Here is a 13,004-nt window from a genome sequence, read left to right as displayed (position 1 = left end):
ACTAGGTGCTTCCTGAAAAATATCCCTTCATTGGATTTATGGAAATAAAATAATATAATAAAAATAAAATAAGAATTACTCTTGCAACAAGAGCTGCCCCCAACTTACAAACATATATATATATGTATACAGACAAGGGGACTGACAATTAATTTCCTTCACCTCTTATCTTAAAATCTTCAGAGGTAAATAAATCAATGGAAGAAAAGAAATAAAAATAAAAATAAAAATATAAGTTTATATTTGTATTTTGGAATTTGTCAGAAAGAAGGGAAGTGGAGGTGGGTCAATTGAGATAAATATAGGGGAAAACAAATACAAGTGGTCGAATAAGTTAAAGGACTAAATTTACCGACTGTCAGTTTTGTATTGTCACAGACAGCCACTTTTGATGTCTGGCCAGAACAGCTTAACAAAAGCCAACGTTGGTGTTTATCAACCGTGTTTCCACGTGGCATTTCCTTTGTGTTCCAATTGTCAAAATACTTACGTGTCCACTTCTCCGCCAACTTCCTGTGGTTCCCTCAATGTAGCCCAAGGGTCCACCGCTTGCTCTGCCACCGAATTTCTAAAACTCCCATTCTTTTTTAAATAAAAATAATACTCCCAACGTCCCTCCCTCCGTCCCTCCCTCCGTCCCTCCTCCTATTTAGGTTAAATTACAAATATTATTTGTTCACGTGATTTGAAATAAAAAAATCTATTTTATCTTTATAATCGAATAAAATCTCTTAAATTAATTCTTATAATTTACTAAAATATGGTCTTTTAATTGTTCACAAGAAAAATTAACGATTAAATTATGGAAAAAATGCTATTAAATTATGAGTTTTGATTCAATTATTCCTCGACCTTAAAACATGATAAATAGGAGAGCCAATTAAAACTACATATATATATATATAATGAAAACGTGATCATTGATTAAAAGTTGGTTTAAATAACAAATTGGGGAAGACGAAAGTGGAGAAAAATTAAAATTTGCTTTGGATTAATTAAGGGCATAAAAGTAATTTTAGTTATGATCAAGAGTGGGTTAAAAAATGAAATTTGATTTAAATTAAGTAAGGGCAAAAAAGTAAATTCACTTATGCTTACATCACAATGCTAGCAAGAATAAAAAGGGAGCATTTTCAGAAATGGAAGTAAAAAAGTTCATTTTTTTAGAATTTCCGAACAAAAACCCAGTAGGCAAAGTTTTCTCCCAAAGTTTCCTTTCATAACTGTAACATATAGAGACATAAATCTCAAAATCTTGATAAAGAAAAAGAAACAAAAGAAAGAAAAAAAAATCCCATAAAATTCTCTGTTTCTGTCTCTCTTGAATCAGCCTTGAGTTCGCCACACCTCCTTTTGTCTCTGTATTTCTCTGTAAATGCCAGGGGACGATTACAATGTTGACTCATTCACAGCATTTTTCGAAGGCTGGCTTCTCCGCCAACAACAATATCTCGACGAGCTTCTAACAGCCACGCGCCGCCATCCCGACGACGCCGCGGACAACAGCGATCTCGATGATTTAATTTCTCGAACCCTCAGCCACTACGAGGAATATTACGAGAAAAAATCCCGAATTGCCCAAAGGGATATTTTTCTCGTTTTTTCCCCCACTTGGTTCACCACCTACGAGCAGAGTCTCTTGTGGATCGGCGGATTCCGGCCGGGCCTGATTTTCCGGCTCGTCAACGAGTCCATAAACGACATGTGGGACGATCAAGTGTTGAGAATTGGGCGGCTGAGGGAAGACGTGAAGGTCGAAGAGCGGATGCTAAACAATGACTTAGCGAAGATTCAAGAAAAAGTGGCGGCGCCGCCGTTGCTGGAGTTTTTCCGGCGGCAGGGCCACGACGGCGTTACTGGTGGGACCGAAATGGAGGCGTTGAAAGCGGCGTTTCAGTCGGTGCTGGCGAGTGCTGATTTTTTGAGAAGAGAAACGGCGTTGAAAGTGGCGGAGATTCTTACGCCAGCGCAAACCGTAAGATTTTTGGCCGCCGTGGCTCAGCTTCATCTTAGAATCAGAGCTTGCGGGTTGCAGAAGGATGCTGAGAGACGAGACCCCGGGTGTGGGGGTGTGCANTAAGAGCTGGTTTGATAACCGTTCGTTTTTTTAGTTTTTCCGTTAAGAAAAAACAGTAACGCTTTTAAAAAGCTATGGGTGTTTTCTGGCCATTTCTTAAACACGGATAATTTCTGAGCTGAGATTTCGCAAACAAAATTTGAAAGTAACGTTTAAAACTTAATTAAAAAATCTATAGTTTTGGTGGTGTGTTTCTTTGGTTTTTTTTCTTTTTGGCTGCGAGATTTTAAGGTTAGATTCGTTTGGATTTTCATGTGTTTGCTTAGAAACGGAAAGTTAGGCCTTGGGGAATGGATTTCATGACGTTTGGTGAAAATACATATTTTTGTTCTTTTTTTTATTTTTTGTGTTTATTTTTTCATCAGTATCCCAGTTTTGCATATACCGTTTACGTTTTCATGCATATATACGTTACATGCATACATATATAATTTTTTTATTTTGCACGAAAACGAGAACTTTTCATATACTTTTTCAAATAGAAAAGCTTCAACATAATCATTTTGGCCAATAATTTGAATTTTGTATCTCAATTTATTAGTTTCAGTAGGTGATAATGGGAAAAAATATAAATTGATGCCACGTGATATAAAAATTTAAAAGTTTGAAGCATGCGTTTATGAACAAGAATTAAACATGGGTATTTTTGTCAACTTTAATCCCTTTACAAATGCCTAACTCTATGTTCATCATCAAAATATTGTTCATGGTGAGAATTTTCTTAGTCATATTATAAATTAATCACTAAAGTTTGATGTACTTGAGTCATTCACAAATTAATTATACATAAAACTAAATATTGTGTCTAATAAAAGATAAACATTTTAAATTTTTTTCATATATTTGTGAATTCTAAATAAAGTTGAAATTTAAATTTTTTTAGTTTAAAAACCTAGATGTTGTTATCAAAATCTTTACTGCACTACTCATTAGTTCATTTTTAAACAAACATTTCCGAAGTTACCAGTAAATGATACCATTGGTCTGCTCACCAGCAAAGTCTAGTACCTGTTGATAGGTAGCCAAAAAGGTTATCGGCGGCTTCAAATATTAATGAAACAGGAGGTAATTAATTAGTAGAAATCAAGTTATTTTGAAATTTGAAAGTTTAAAAGTTTGATTTCGTAGGAAAGAAACGTTACAGGGATTATGTTTAGGATAGGCATATTGAAACTGGATCTCTCTCAAACATGCTCCTGCTTGGCTATTATAAACTAGGATTAGATTTGTCATGACATCACCAGTTGTTAATTTGATAGTATAGATCACAAGAAGTCACATACCTATGACCAAAATCCTCCCGAGTTGTTGACAAATCTCGACCCAGAAAGTTTCCTACCAATGACGTCTCTCAACTCGATCTCACCAGGAAATCACAGCTCCTTCAAAATCGAAAAGACCTTCAGAAAATGGATACGATCAGTAAATAGCATCTCACTAAAAATGACCAGAATGAGATTTCAAAAGAATCATACCATTTCACCATTGCAATATACTTCGAAGGCTCCAGAACTTTGTAAGAACGACTGGATAAAATTTCCAAACAGCCAATTGCTTGCGATGCTTCCAAACCTATTGGCACGCAAGAAATAGTACCAAGGTGGTGGTGCCATCCCCAACCTAGGAAAAATCTGTTCCCCCGCCATTATTGTTGCAACGATTCCAAATTGAACGACGGGTACTACTTTACTGAGAAGACGCTTTGGGATGGGTGGGGGATAATTCGCCAAAATAACTTCAAGTCCAGGAAATGATGACTCCAGCATATTTTTCATCGTTATTGCAGTACCTCTGCAAAAAGTGTAAAATCATAAGCACTGCCACAAATTGAGATGAGATAATGGTACAACAACATTTTAATGAAAACATCCAAAACCGTATGGATCAAATGCATGGCCACGGGTTCATAACATCTCCTATCTGTGAATAACATTGGGACGATCTATTGGCCCACTTGGGTTCACGAGTGAAGTTCTTTTTAAAACTATCTCGTGTAATTCTTTTTAATACTATCTCGAGTAATAACAATTGTAAATCCAGTTCACTTTTGGCCCACTTGGGTTCACGAGTGAAATTCTTTTTAAAACTATCTCGTGTAATAACAATTGTAAATCCAGTTCACTTTTGGCCCACTTGTGTTCAATTCTTATGCTCTATGAGCAGAGACCAAAATTCTATCATCGTGAATCCAGTTCACTTTTTATCCCAAACCTAAACATTGAGTAGTCTGCACATTAACCTGTTCTTATACCTAATTAAATTAAGCTTGCAAACATACTCTAATGAAGTTGCTTATCAATGGACACGCTAAAGCACGAGAAGTTCATTTAATTACAGACTCAAAAAGGGGAGGTCAATTGAAACTTCCATTTCTGTCTTGCTCCAAATCAGGTAACCTAAGTACCAAACGATGTGAAGTTGGCTCCGAATGGAATAATTACAAATTGTATTTCTGAATTGAGGTCTGCACCTATGTTCACTCAAACTCGGATTCTGTAACAAGAACAGTGAAGAAGAGTACAACCAGTTTTCTATTATAATGACTCTCAATAGCCGCTAGAGAGGAGAAATTGAAATATTTGTTCAACTGAGGAAGTTGACGATGATAAAAAAAACTTAGACAATGTTTAACAGAACGACAACAGTGCAGCAGAGTACGGCCAGTTTTTCAACAACCACGAAAGGGTGGAGAAATTGAAATACTGGTTCAATCGAGGATGTTACAGAAGTAAAAGAAACCTGTGCTAATCAAATGAAAAAAAACAAAGAAATCATGTTGTTCCAAAGTACGACTAATTTTTCATCATAAGGACTCTCAGCAACCACTAGATAGTTCATAGCAGAGAAATCGAAATGTTTGTTTGATCAATAGACGAATATAGACATAATAACAGAAACCTTAGCTTAAAGAAGTAAAAAAAAAAATCAAGTTTAGAGGAACAAAAGGGAAAATTCCGAAGTACAACCAACTATTCATCATAATGAATCTCAACAACCACTAGAGAGTAATATTCTATCAAAAACAACCACAAGAGAGTATAGAAATCGAAACGTCTGTTAAATCGAGGAATGAAATTAAAGTCGAAGATAATAAAAGAGGCCTGCGTTGTGGAAAATAAAGAAGAAAAAACATAAAACAACGAAATCGAGTTTAAAGGAACAACAACAGCGAACAGTCCAGCGTACAACCAGTTTTTCACCATAGGGACTCTCAACAACCACTAGAGAGATAGAAATTAAAAGGTTCGCTTCCATCAAGGATGTTAAGAAAAAACACTGGAAGGAAAACCACATAAGCGTTTGATTCACTTACTTTCCGCCTAAAATGAGACAGATAGACACAAACTTTTTATAATAATGAAGATGAACTACCTGAAGAACAAGAAACGAAGAAATTGATATTGATAACGCTGTCATGGCCAATTCCTCCGATTCCGCTCTGTTTCTGCATTCCAAAACCAAGACAACAAATCAAGTTGCTGAATATCACAAAAAACGAACAAAAATCAAGATGAATCCAATCAAAAATTAAAATCATTCACCTCCGTAGGAAATTCAAGCGGTTCCTGGATGACTGATTCCGATTTAGGCTAATAGTGAACTCGAGGTGGAGCGTGATTGGCCGGTTTAGGAGGCGGAGGAGTAAAAAGATTCACAATATCAGTAAAAAGCAGAAAGATCGGCAGCCCTAACAGAACTATCTGTGTTCGATCTATCGGAGTCACCAATGCAAAGCTCTCGAGAACCAGATACTCACTTCCACGAGAAGGATTTGGGGGGGAAAAAGGAAAATTTACAAACGAAAATATGACGCCAATTGAAGGCTACAATTGTCCTCGTAATTATTTTGCCGCGTTATTTATACCCCGTCCAACTGCACTTTCACGAGTCATATAGATGGGTCGAATGGGCCGAGGCCTCTAACAATTTATTTGTTAGCCCAAGTTTTCGCAGGCCCAAAATGTAAATGAGAAAAGGCCCAATTAAGGAAGGCGGAGAGTCAACAAAGTCGGCAGGTCAAACAATATTCTGCATGGGTCTTCAGACAGGAATGCCATTAAGTCAACAACAACGGCACGTGCTACGACCGATAAATCAAAATAGGACTAAATCAAAGACTCCGTGTCCGATTCCCATTGTTCTACACTTACTTTTTCCCTTCTTTATTATACAAAATTACTTTATAAACTTGTTTAACATACATTTAATTAATTTTTAACTCAAATCTGTATAGTTTATTCTAAATTATTAAAACTTATATTTCCGACTAACAAATTTACCATTCTATGTCAGAATCAGCATCTAAGTTAAGTGGGAGAGAGTGTCACAGTCTCACTGAAATAAAGTAGGGTGCGATCGACTCCCGCACATTAAGATAGACAAGGACCGACCTTCAAGTGGAGCCCATTGCCATAGTTGAACATCTTCAAACATGCGGCATGTGACCTTAACACGCACGACAAGCCTTAAAAGGAACTCACATTGCAACTTCATAGAGAGAAAGTAGCAACCCACACACGTCAAAACAATCAAGACTCGACCTTTAAGTGGCGCCCATTGTCACAATCGTACATCTTTAACCATGTGGTGTCGTGACCTTAACACACTCACGACAAGCGTTAAGGAGAACTCAAGCCACATTCACATTTTTCCTTTAGTTTTGTGGCTTCATCAGGCTATCGACGAGGTTTGTTTCGTCAACCGAACAACGTTTATACGAAATCTAAACTTGTTTAGTCACACATGTGGTTCATGCGTGCTTGTTCACATATTGTTTGTCGAGGAGAGAATGGTAAATTGGGGAAAAAAAAAGAATTACTTTTTAATTTTTTTTTACCATAAGGAGTTGATGAGAGAGATAGGAGACAAAAGGATGAAAGGTAAGTTTCTCTTAAGCTCTTAATTAACTTTATTGCATAGTGTATGCATTAGCTGATAGGCTCGTCAGCAATTGGCACTAGCTTTTATCATTTCCTTTTACTCCTTTCCTCTGGTGTGAATTCAACCACCAAAAACATACCTCTACGATCACCCTCCTTGTCTCTTTCCACCCACCCTCTCCCTAAAATTCCCTCTCTCTCTCTCTCTCACCCCCTCACTCAACCATGCCCAACTCCGCCTGCTTTCCCGCCCTCCTCCGCCGCCTCCTTTGCTCCGGCAACCTCCCCACTCACCCATCTGAAGCTCTCAACGAACCCAACTCCCAGCCTAAACTCGTGCCTCCAGCGTCCGAGCCCGGCCCGGGCGTGGTGGCTCGCCTGATGGGTTTGAGTTCGCTTCCAGACGCCAATTGGGTTCCTACCAATCGTGCCCCAGGTGCGGTTTCGAGGAGCAAGTCCGTGAATTTCGCGGATTATTTACTCCATTTTGACTCTAACCAAGCCCACCACCGCCGAATCCGAACCTCGGCTTCGTTCCGGGAGGTCCCGCCGTTGAACCCACAGAACGAATTCTTTGTTCTTTACACGAAGGATTATTTCGACGGCTACGCTGTGGAAATTGAATCCAGTTTGAAGAAACTCGAAACGCAGCGTTTTGGCGAAGAGAAACAGGGGAAGGAACAGAGCAGGAGTAATGATATGAAGACGAAGAAGAAGAAGAACAATGAATCGAAGATTTCGAAGCTTAAAGATGAGCCACGAAGGGAAATTGGTAAGAATTTCACCAACAGTAAAAAATGCAGCACGAGTAAAGATTCATTCTCTGTTTTACCTTCGGGTAAATACAAAGACAAACAGAATGTTCCCAAAAATGGCCATACTGTGAATTCGAAGAAGCCAGTGAAGCAACAGGAATCCGCCATTGAAACGGAGCTCAACAAGAACATTAAGAAGAAGGAGAAGAAGAAGAAGAATGTTAGCCGACATGTCGGACAGAAATCGAAGCCCGAATCCGACCAGGAAAACTCCAGTCCAGTGTCGGTTCTCGATGTCCAAGGAATCTATTTCTCAGGTAACTACTCTCTAATAATCACTGGGTTTATTCGAAAAATCTCTTTACCTTATCATAAACTTCTACAGACGAAATGGAGGAAACTGATGTGAAGGGCGGAGACGCCGCCGGCCGGAGCGAGAAACTAGTGGAAAGAATCTGCAGATTGGCGGAGGAAGATATAAAAGAGGCAACGTGGAGGATTAAGAAGGTGGATGTGGAAGAATTATGCATGGAGGTGGAACGACATGTCGTCAATGTGTTGTTGGATGAGAGCCTAGAGGAGTTAGTGTTGTTGTAGTTGCAGACTTACAGTGGAATTCCTTAACAATGACAAAAACATCTGTAATCTGTACATAAGCTCAGCTAGATGCCTTCATGTCGGAAATGTTTGGGACTTTTAGTGGAGAAATTAATTCAAAAAGATATAATTGATTGCACTCACATTGGTCACTTTACTTACTCTTAACTTTTAAAAATAAAAAATATTCTCATAGACCAACATAAATTCTTCCAACATGATTTGTCCTCACTCATATGTGTCATAAAAAATTTTCCAAGACGTCACTCACTTATAGAATTGCTTAAATTTGAAGTTCTTATAATTGAGTCATTGAGAAATAACGTACATCTTGTTGATATAGGTAACAGCTTTTAGTTATTTTAAGTCTTTTTTAATTCTCATATTCTTAGAATTACTCTTATTTAGACGTGATCTCGAGTTATTCATGTACCATGTTAAATAAATTGCAAACGTTAGGCTATTTCATTCTTAAAATTCCACGAAAATCGAGGTTTTAAAATAATTATAAAAAAAAAAAAAAAAAAGTGACCCATACCTTTGGGTTGCCATCGACTTGGCTCAATGGGCCTTGTTGACCATCTGGTCCGTTGTTTGCACTCACCCAGCCCAAACTAAAAAGAAAAGTTTAAACCCAAAAATTCCACTTTAATAAGCGCATTACACGAATACATATTTTTTAAAATTTACAATAGTAACATAAATTAAATAATTTTGAAATATACGAAAGTCCTATTAACACAAAAATAAACATTCGATATTTTTTATTTTTTCGAAAGAAGTCGTTTTTTCATACACAAAATCAATCTAATTTTAGCTCGTGAATGTAACATTATAAAATAGTAAAATTAACAAAATTTAGAGAATAAAAATTATAATTTAAATTAATAATTCTCCAGTTATATATATATATATATTTATTTTTATTTTTATCACAAACCTTATCACTTGGAAAGGATGAGAGGAGAGGAAAGGCGGGTCCAAACATTTGACGATTGCAAAGTTGACTAGGATCCGAAAAAACACAACAAAAGTCGGTGACAGTAGGGACCACATTTATGAAGAGGGCCCACATGAATCCATATTGATGAGAGGTCATATAGGTAATTTGACTTTTTTCCGGCTCAATTTAGGTAAACAAGAAAGTGTTTCATTTTCAAATAAATAATCTTGACTTTGTTTATTCAATGTTCATCAAATTAATTCAAACCATATATTATATTCCATGTAGCTTTCTTTTGTAAACAAATTAATTCATACCTCTCAAGCTCAGTTAGACTTAAATTAAGCTACAGTACTCTTTTAACTTATGTGAATAAAAAAAAAAACTATATATTATAGCTCATCAATATATTTTTAATGTAGATGTACCTAATAATATGCCCATTTGCTAATGTTTATTGAACAAAATATTGAAGAATTTGGAAAATAAAAGGCTTCATATAATAGGGTGTTGATTAATTTATGATCTTTGGAACAATTAATCTTGGATTTATTTATTTATTTATTTTTCATTATTTTCATTAGAATATTGCAAAATAAACCTCAAATGATAAGAATAGGGATAGATTTCAAAATTTAAAAATATTAATGAAATGACAAAATTAACACCATCTACAATGACTTGGAATGATCTTTATGGTTTTAGCCGGCTCATTTATCAAGGACATTTTGGTAAGTTCCAAGTTTTCGATTTTAAGTTGAAGAATTTCAAGCTTTTAATTTTTTAGGTGGTTAACTATAAAAGTGATTTTAAAATTTAATATTCTACACAAAATATTTTAATTTCTAAATATAAAATTATTTAAAAAAACAGAATCAAGAAATGGTTTGTCGGAATAATTAAAATGTAAAACAAATAATCATAGCATGTGAAACTCAATCCACTAGATTTTTAGCCACCCCATCTAAAAAATTTATTTATTAAGATAATTATTTTATGATAGAAATATATATTTATTTATGTTATAGTTAATATTGGTGTAGATGGGTCAGTTCGACTCGATTACAATGCAAAACCAAAACGGAAGAAAAAAATTTAAAGACAAAAACGTCTAAAATTGACCCCACCCCAAGCTTCGAAGCTCACAACTTCGAGGAGCACGGGTCGTTACCCGAGTCGAGGCACGAACTTTGGTTCGGGTCATTGGGATTGTTGGTTGTCTCTATCTAGTGGGTCGTTGCCCTCTCTTGGGGCGAATATGTTAGTGAGCCGGCTTGGTTGATGTGTGCTGAGCCGTCAAAACCAATTTCTGAGTTAGATTGTGAGCGGCTAGCCTATTGTGCTGTGAATTATGGATCTTGATTTTGGGTTACTTGAATGGAATCATTCTCATACCAGATTAAGAATCACAATGACATGGTTAAATTAAGAACATAACTTTGTTACCATATTAGAACTTAATTACTCTCAATCCTCGTACTAATAGAGGAGATGCATTATTTACTTATAAACTCATGATCATTTCCTTAATTATGGGTGTAGGACTTTCTCCCAACCGTCTTGAACAGAAATTAAGAGTAAAATTAAAAAAAAAAAAAAAAAAAAAAACAAAAAGAACTTAGGAAAAGGTGTATGGACAGTAACATGTTGTGTCGGTGAAACAGGGATTGGCCAATCTGTGTGACCAAGTTGGATTTCATAACCAAACCTCAAAATCATCACACGTTTCTATCTTCATTTCTTACGAAAGAAGGAATTAAAAAGCGAAAAAAAAAAAAAAAATCTTTCTGTCTGTTATCCACAAATACAAAATAAATAAATAATAATAATAATAATGGAAAAATGCCCATAATGATATTTGTCGGGTTAGGATTCACCTGTCACCCGTGTTCAAGTCGAAGAAGGGAAACGTTAGTTTCGAGTTCAAACTTTTAATATTGAATCAGCTCCTATGTTGTGGTTGTGAGTCCTCGACTTCATTCACCGGTGGATGCAGATAGCGAGTGATCAAAGAAACTTCAATTTTCCATTAATAATTAACACAAAATAAAGAAATATGCAATTTTATCACGCAACAACATTGAAAAAGGGAAAAAGGGTATCACTTCAAGAATCGGAAACAAATAATCATTTAGAAGAGACAGATCCTTTTGGATTCTACAACACATTTTATATAATTAATACAGGTTGATTATTCATCTCTCTCTCAAATTATATTGACAATTTAATCAATAATGTCCATAATATACAATAAATACCCTTACCCTCATATATATATATAAACTTGAACTTTACACATAATATAATATAAATACATGGTAGGGTTTGATAGCTTTCGTAACAATAATCCCAAAAAGAAAAGCTTTGATCGGAAATGATTAGAACTAAACCCGAATAAATATATCAAAATTTATGGTAAAGAGGTCGATATTTGCCCATTCGAGCTGAATTCAAGCCTAATTCAACTAGTTAAGTTCGAATATGATGAACGAAGAGATTGATATTGATGCAAAAATATACAAAAACGAATATTATATATGATCATCTCTTCCAAGCTTGTTTAACAAAGCTGTGATTAAACCATCTCTTTTCTCAGCCCTAACTTCATCTCTCATTCTTCTTTGTTCTTCCCTTTCTCTCCATCTTCTTTCCAACATTATCCTCTCATGTTCTAAAGCTTCCATTTTCCTTCTCCACTCCATTTCCCTAATTTGTCTCTCTTTTTCCCTTGCTTCAAACGCCTCCTTCCATTGAATCTCCATTTGAATTTGTTGGTTTATGAAATCTTCTAAAATTTCCTTTAAATGATTGATACTACTGCTTCCTCCGCCGTTGCCTTTACCCTTCTTCTTACTCTTCCTACCGCTCGCTTTCGTGTCGCCTCCGTCCCCATCGCTGTCCTCGTTCTCGTCATCTTCATCGGACGATAACACTGTCGTCTTCTTCTTTGATCCACTCCCTCCGCTCTCCGCTTCCGCCCATAATATTCGATGCATTCTTGCCCCGAAAATTGCTTGTAGCTCTGTGTAGAATGGAAATTGCTGCCTTGAAATTTCTGGCTCCATTGTTTCACAACCCTTAATTTGTTCAATTACATAAAATACAATCAATCCTATCAATTTTCCCTTAATCCAACAAAATTTCAAATATTGTTTTCTAATAAAGATATGAACTTTATATATATATATATATATATAGAAGAGAAATTTAGTACCTTGTAACGGGTGACGAGGTTTTTCCATTTACATTTACACTGTTCAGCGCTGCGATTGAAACCCTTTTCTTTCATTTTGGCGGCGGTGATTTCCCACAAGAGTTTGTTGCGTTTGGTCTCCATGAACCGCTGATCCAGCTCGGCTCGGATCATTAAAAACTCCTTTGTTTCTTGAATACTCCATTGAGGAAATCTGTCGGTGACGGCGTTGACGGCGGTTTGATCGGCGAGGTTTTGGTGGAGATGCTGCTGCTGCGGCGGCGGTGGCGGCGGAGGATGTTGAAGTTGTTGCTGTTGTTGCTGTTGTTGCTGCTGAAGGTGGAGATGAACAAGGGGATGAGGATTGTGGCCTTCCATGAGTACCAAAAACTTGAGAAAATTATATAGAAAAAAAAGAAAAGAAAAGAAAAAGAAAAAAAAAAAAGAATCGTCGTTGGAGGAAAGAAAATGAAAGGGAAATATTTTTAATATGTGGGTTGGTGTGAAATCCAGGTGTGAAATCGTAAAAAAGAGGGCAAAAAAAAAAAAAAAAAAAAAA

The 13,004-nt window shown here is 36.2% G+C and overlaps 4 protein-coding genes across 7 annotated transcripts; 2 read left to right on the top strand and 2 right to left on the bottom strand.

Moving 5' to 3' along the window:
- The first annotated feature begins 1,324 nt into the window (after positions 1–1,324).
- LOC111470210 (protein DOG1-like 4) lies at positions 1,325–2,711 on the top strand. The gene has a single exon (XM_023115744.1). The coding sequence runs from the start codon at positions 1,376–1,378 to the stop codon at positions 2,078–2,080; it is 705 nt and encodes a 234-aa protein (XP_022971512.1). The 5' UTR covers positions 1,325–1,375; the 3' UTR covers positions 2,081–2,711.
- Positions 2,712–3,132: 421 nt separating this feature from the next.
- Positions 3,133–5,915, bottom strand: LOC111470211 (selT-like protein). Of its 4 annotated transcripts, none has more exons than XR_002714995.1 (5): positions 5,620–5,915; positions 5,391–5,522; positions 3,553–3,868; positions 3,361–3,477; positions 3,133–3,281 (listed from the first exon to the last, which is right to left on the bottom strand). XR_002714995.1 is itself a non-coding variant. In XM_023115745.1 (4 exons), exons 2-4 carry the CDS (start codon positions 5,492–5,494, stop codon positions 3,451–3,453), a joined length of 447 nt encoding a protein of 148 aa, XP_022971513.1. In that variant the 5' UTR covers positions 5,495–5,522; positions 5,620–5,915; the 3' UTR covers positions 3,133–3,450. The 4 variants fall into 4 exon arrangements, 1 of the variants encoding a protein (XP_022971513.1); XR_002714997.1 differs by having other exon boundaries at positions 3,133–3,273; XR_002714996.1 differs by having other exon boundaries at positions 5,450–5,522; positions 5,620–5,909.
- Positions 5,916–7,070: 1,155 nt separating this feature from the next.
- Positions 7,071–8,448, top strand: LOC111470283. The gene is made up of 2 exons (XM_023115840.1): positions 7,071–8,029; positions 8,098–8,448. The coding sequence occupies exons 1-2, from the start codon at positions 7,183–7,185 to the stop codon at positions 8,307–8,309; spliced, it is 1,059 nt and encodes a 352-aa protein (XP_022971608.1). The 5' UTR covers positions 7,071–7,182; the 3' UTR covers positions 8,310–8,448.
- Positions 8,449–11,734: 3,286 nt separating this feature from the next.
- On the bottom strand, positions 11,735–12,918 carry LOC111470254 (trihelix transcription factor GT-3b-like). The gene is made up of 2 exons (XM_023115813.1): positions 12,467–12,918; positions 11,735–12,329 (listed from the first exon to the last, which is right to left on the bottom strand). The coding sequence occupies exons 1-2, from the start codon at positions 12,821–12,823 to the stop codon at positions 11,784–11,786; spliced, it is 903 nt and encodes a 300-aa protein (XP_022971581.1). The 5' UTR covers positions 12,824–12,918; the 3' UTR covers positions 11,735–11,783.
- Between the last annotated feature and the right edge of the window lie 86 nt (positions 12,919–13,004).

The sequence above is a fragment of the Cucurbita maxima genome, unplaced genomic scaffold, assembly GCF_002738345.1.
Source record: "Cucurbita maxima cultivar Rimu unplaced genomic scaffold, Cmax_1.0 Cma_Scf00043, whole genome shotgun sequence".
Taxonomy (NCBI): Eukaryota; Viridiplantae; Streptophyta; class Magnoliopsida; order Cucurbitales; family Cucurbitaceae; genus Cucurbita; species Cucurbita maxima.
The sequence above is the reverse complement of the archived record's forward strand: the minus strand, read 5'-3'. Positions and strand labels throughout refer to the sequence as shown.

What these genes read in the sequence shown, in the direction of transcription:
- LOC111470211 (XM_023115745.1), bottom strand. Translation starts at nt 5,494, where the DNA reads ATGACAGCGTTATCAATATCAATTTCTTCGTTTCTTGTTCTTCAGGTA. An exon ending in TGTCTCATTTTAGGCGGAAA is followed by an intron (nt 3,869 to 5,390) that starts GTAAGTGAATCA and finishes CACTTTTTGCAG; the next exon opens with AGGTACTGCAATAACGATGA. An exon ending in TATATTGCAATGGTGAAATG is followed by an intron (nt 3,478 to 3,552) that starts GTATGATTCTTT and finishes CATTTTCTGAAG; the next exon opens with GTCTTTTCGATTTTGAAGGA.
- LOC111470283 (XM_023115840.1), top strand. Translation starts at nt 7,183, where the DNA reads ATGCCCAACTCCGCCTGCTTTCCCGCCCTCCTCCGCCGCCTCCTTTGC. An exon ending in CCAAGGAATCTATTTCTCAG is followed by an intron (nt 8,030 to 8,097) that starts GTAACTACTCTC and finishes AAACTTCTACAG; the next exon opens with ACGAAATGGAGGAAACTGAT.
- LOC111470254 (XM_023115813.1), bottom strand. Translation starts at nt 12,823, where the DNA reads ATGGAAGGCCACAATCCTCATCCCCTTGTTCATCTCCACCTTCAGCAG. An exon ending in ACCTCGTCACCCGTTACAAG is followed by an intron (nt 12,330 to 12,466) that starts GTACTAAATTTC and finishes GAACAAATTAAG; the next exon opens with GGTTGTGAAACAATGGAGCC.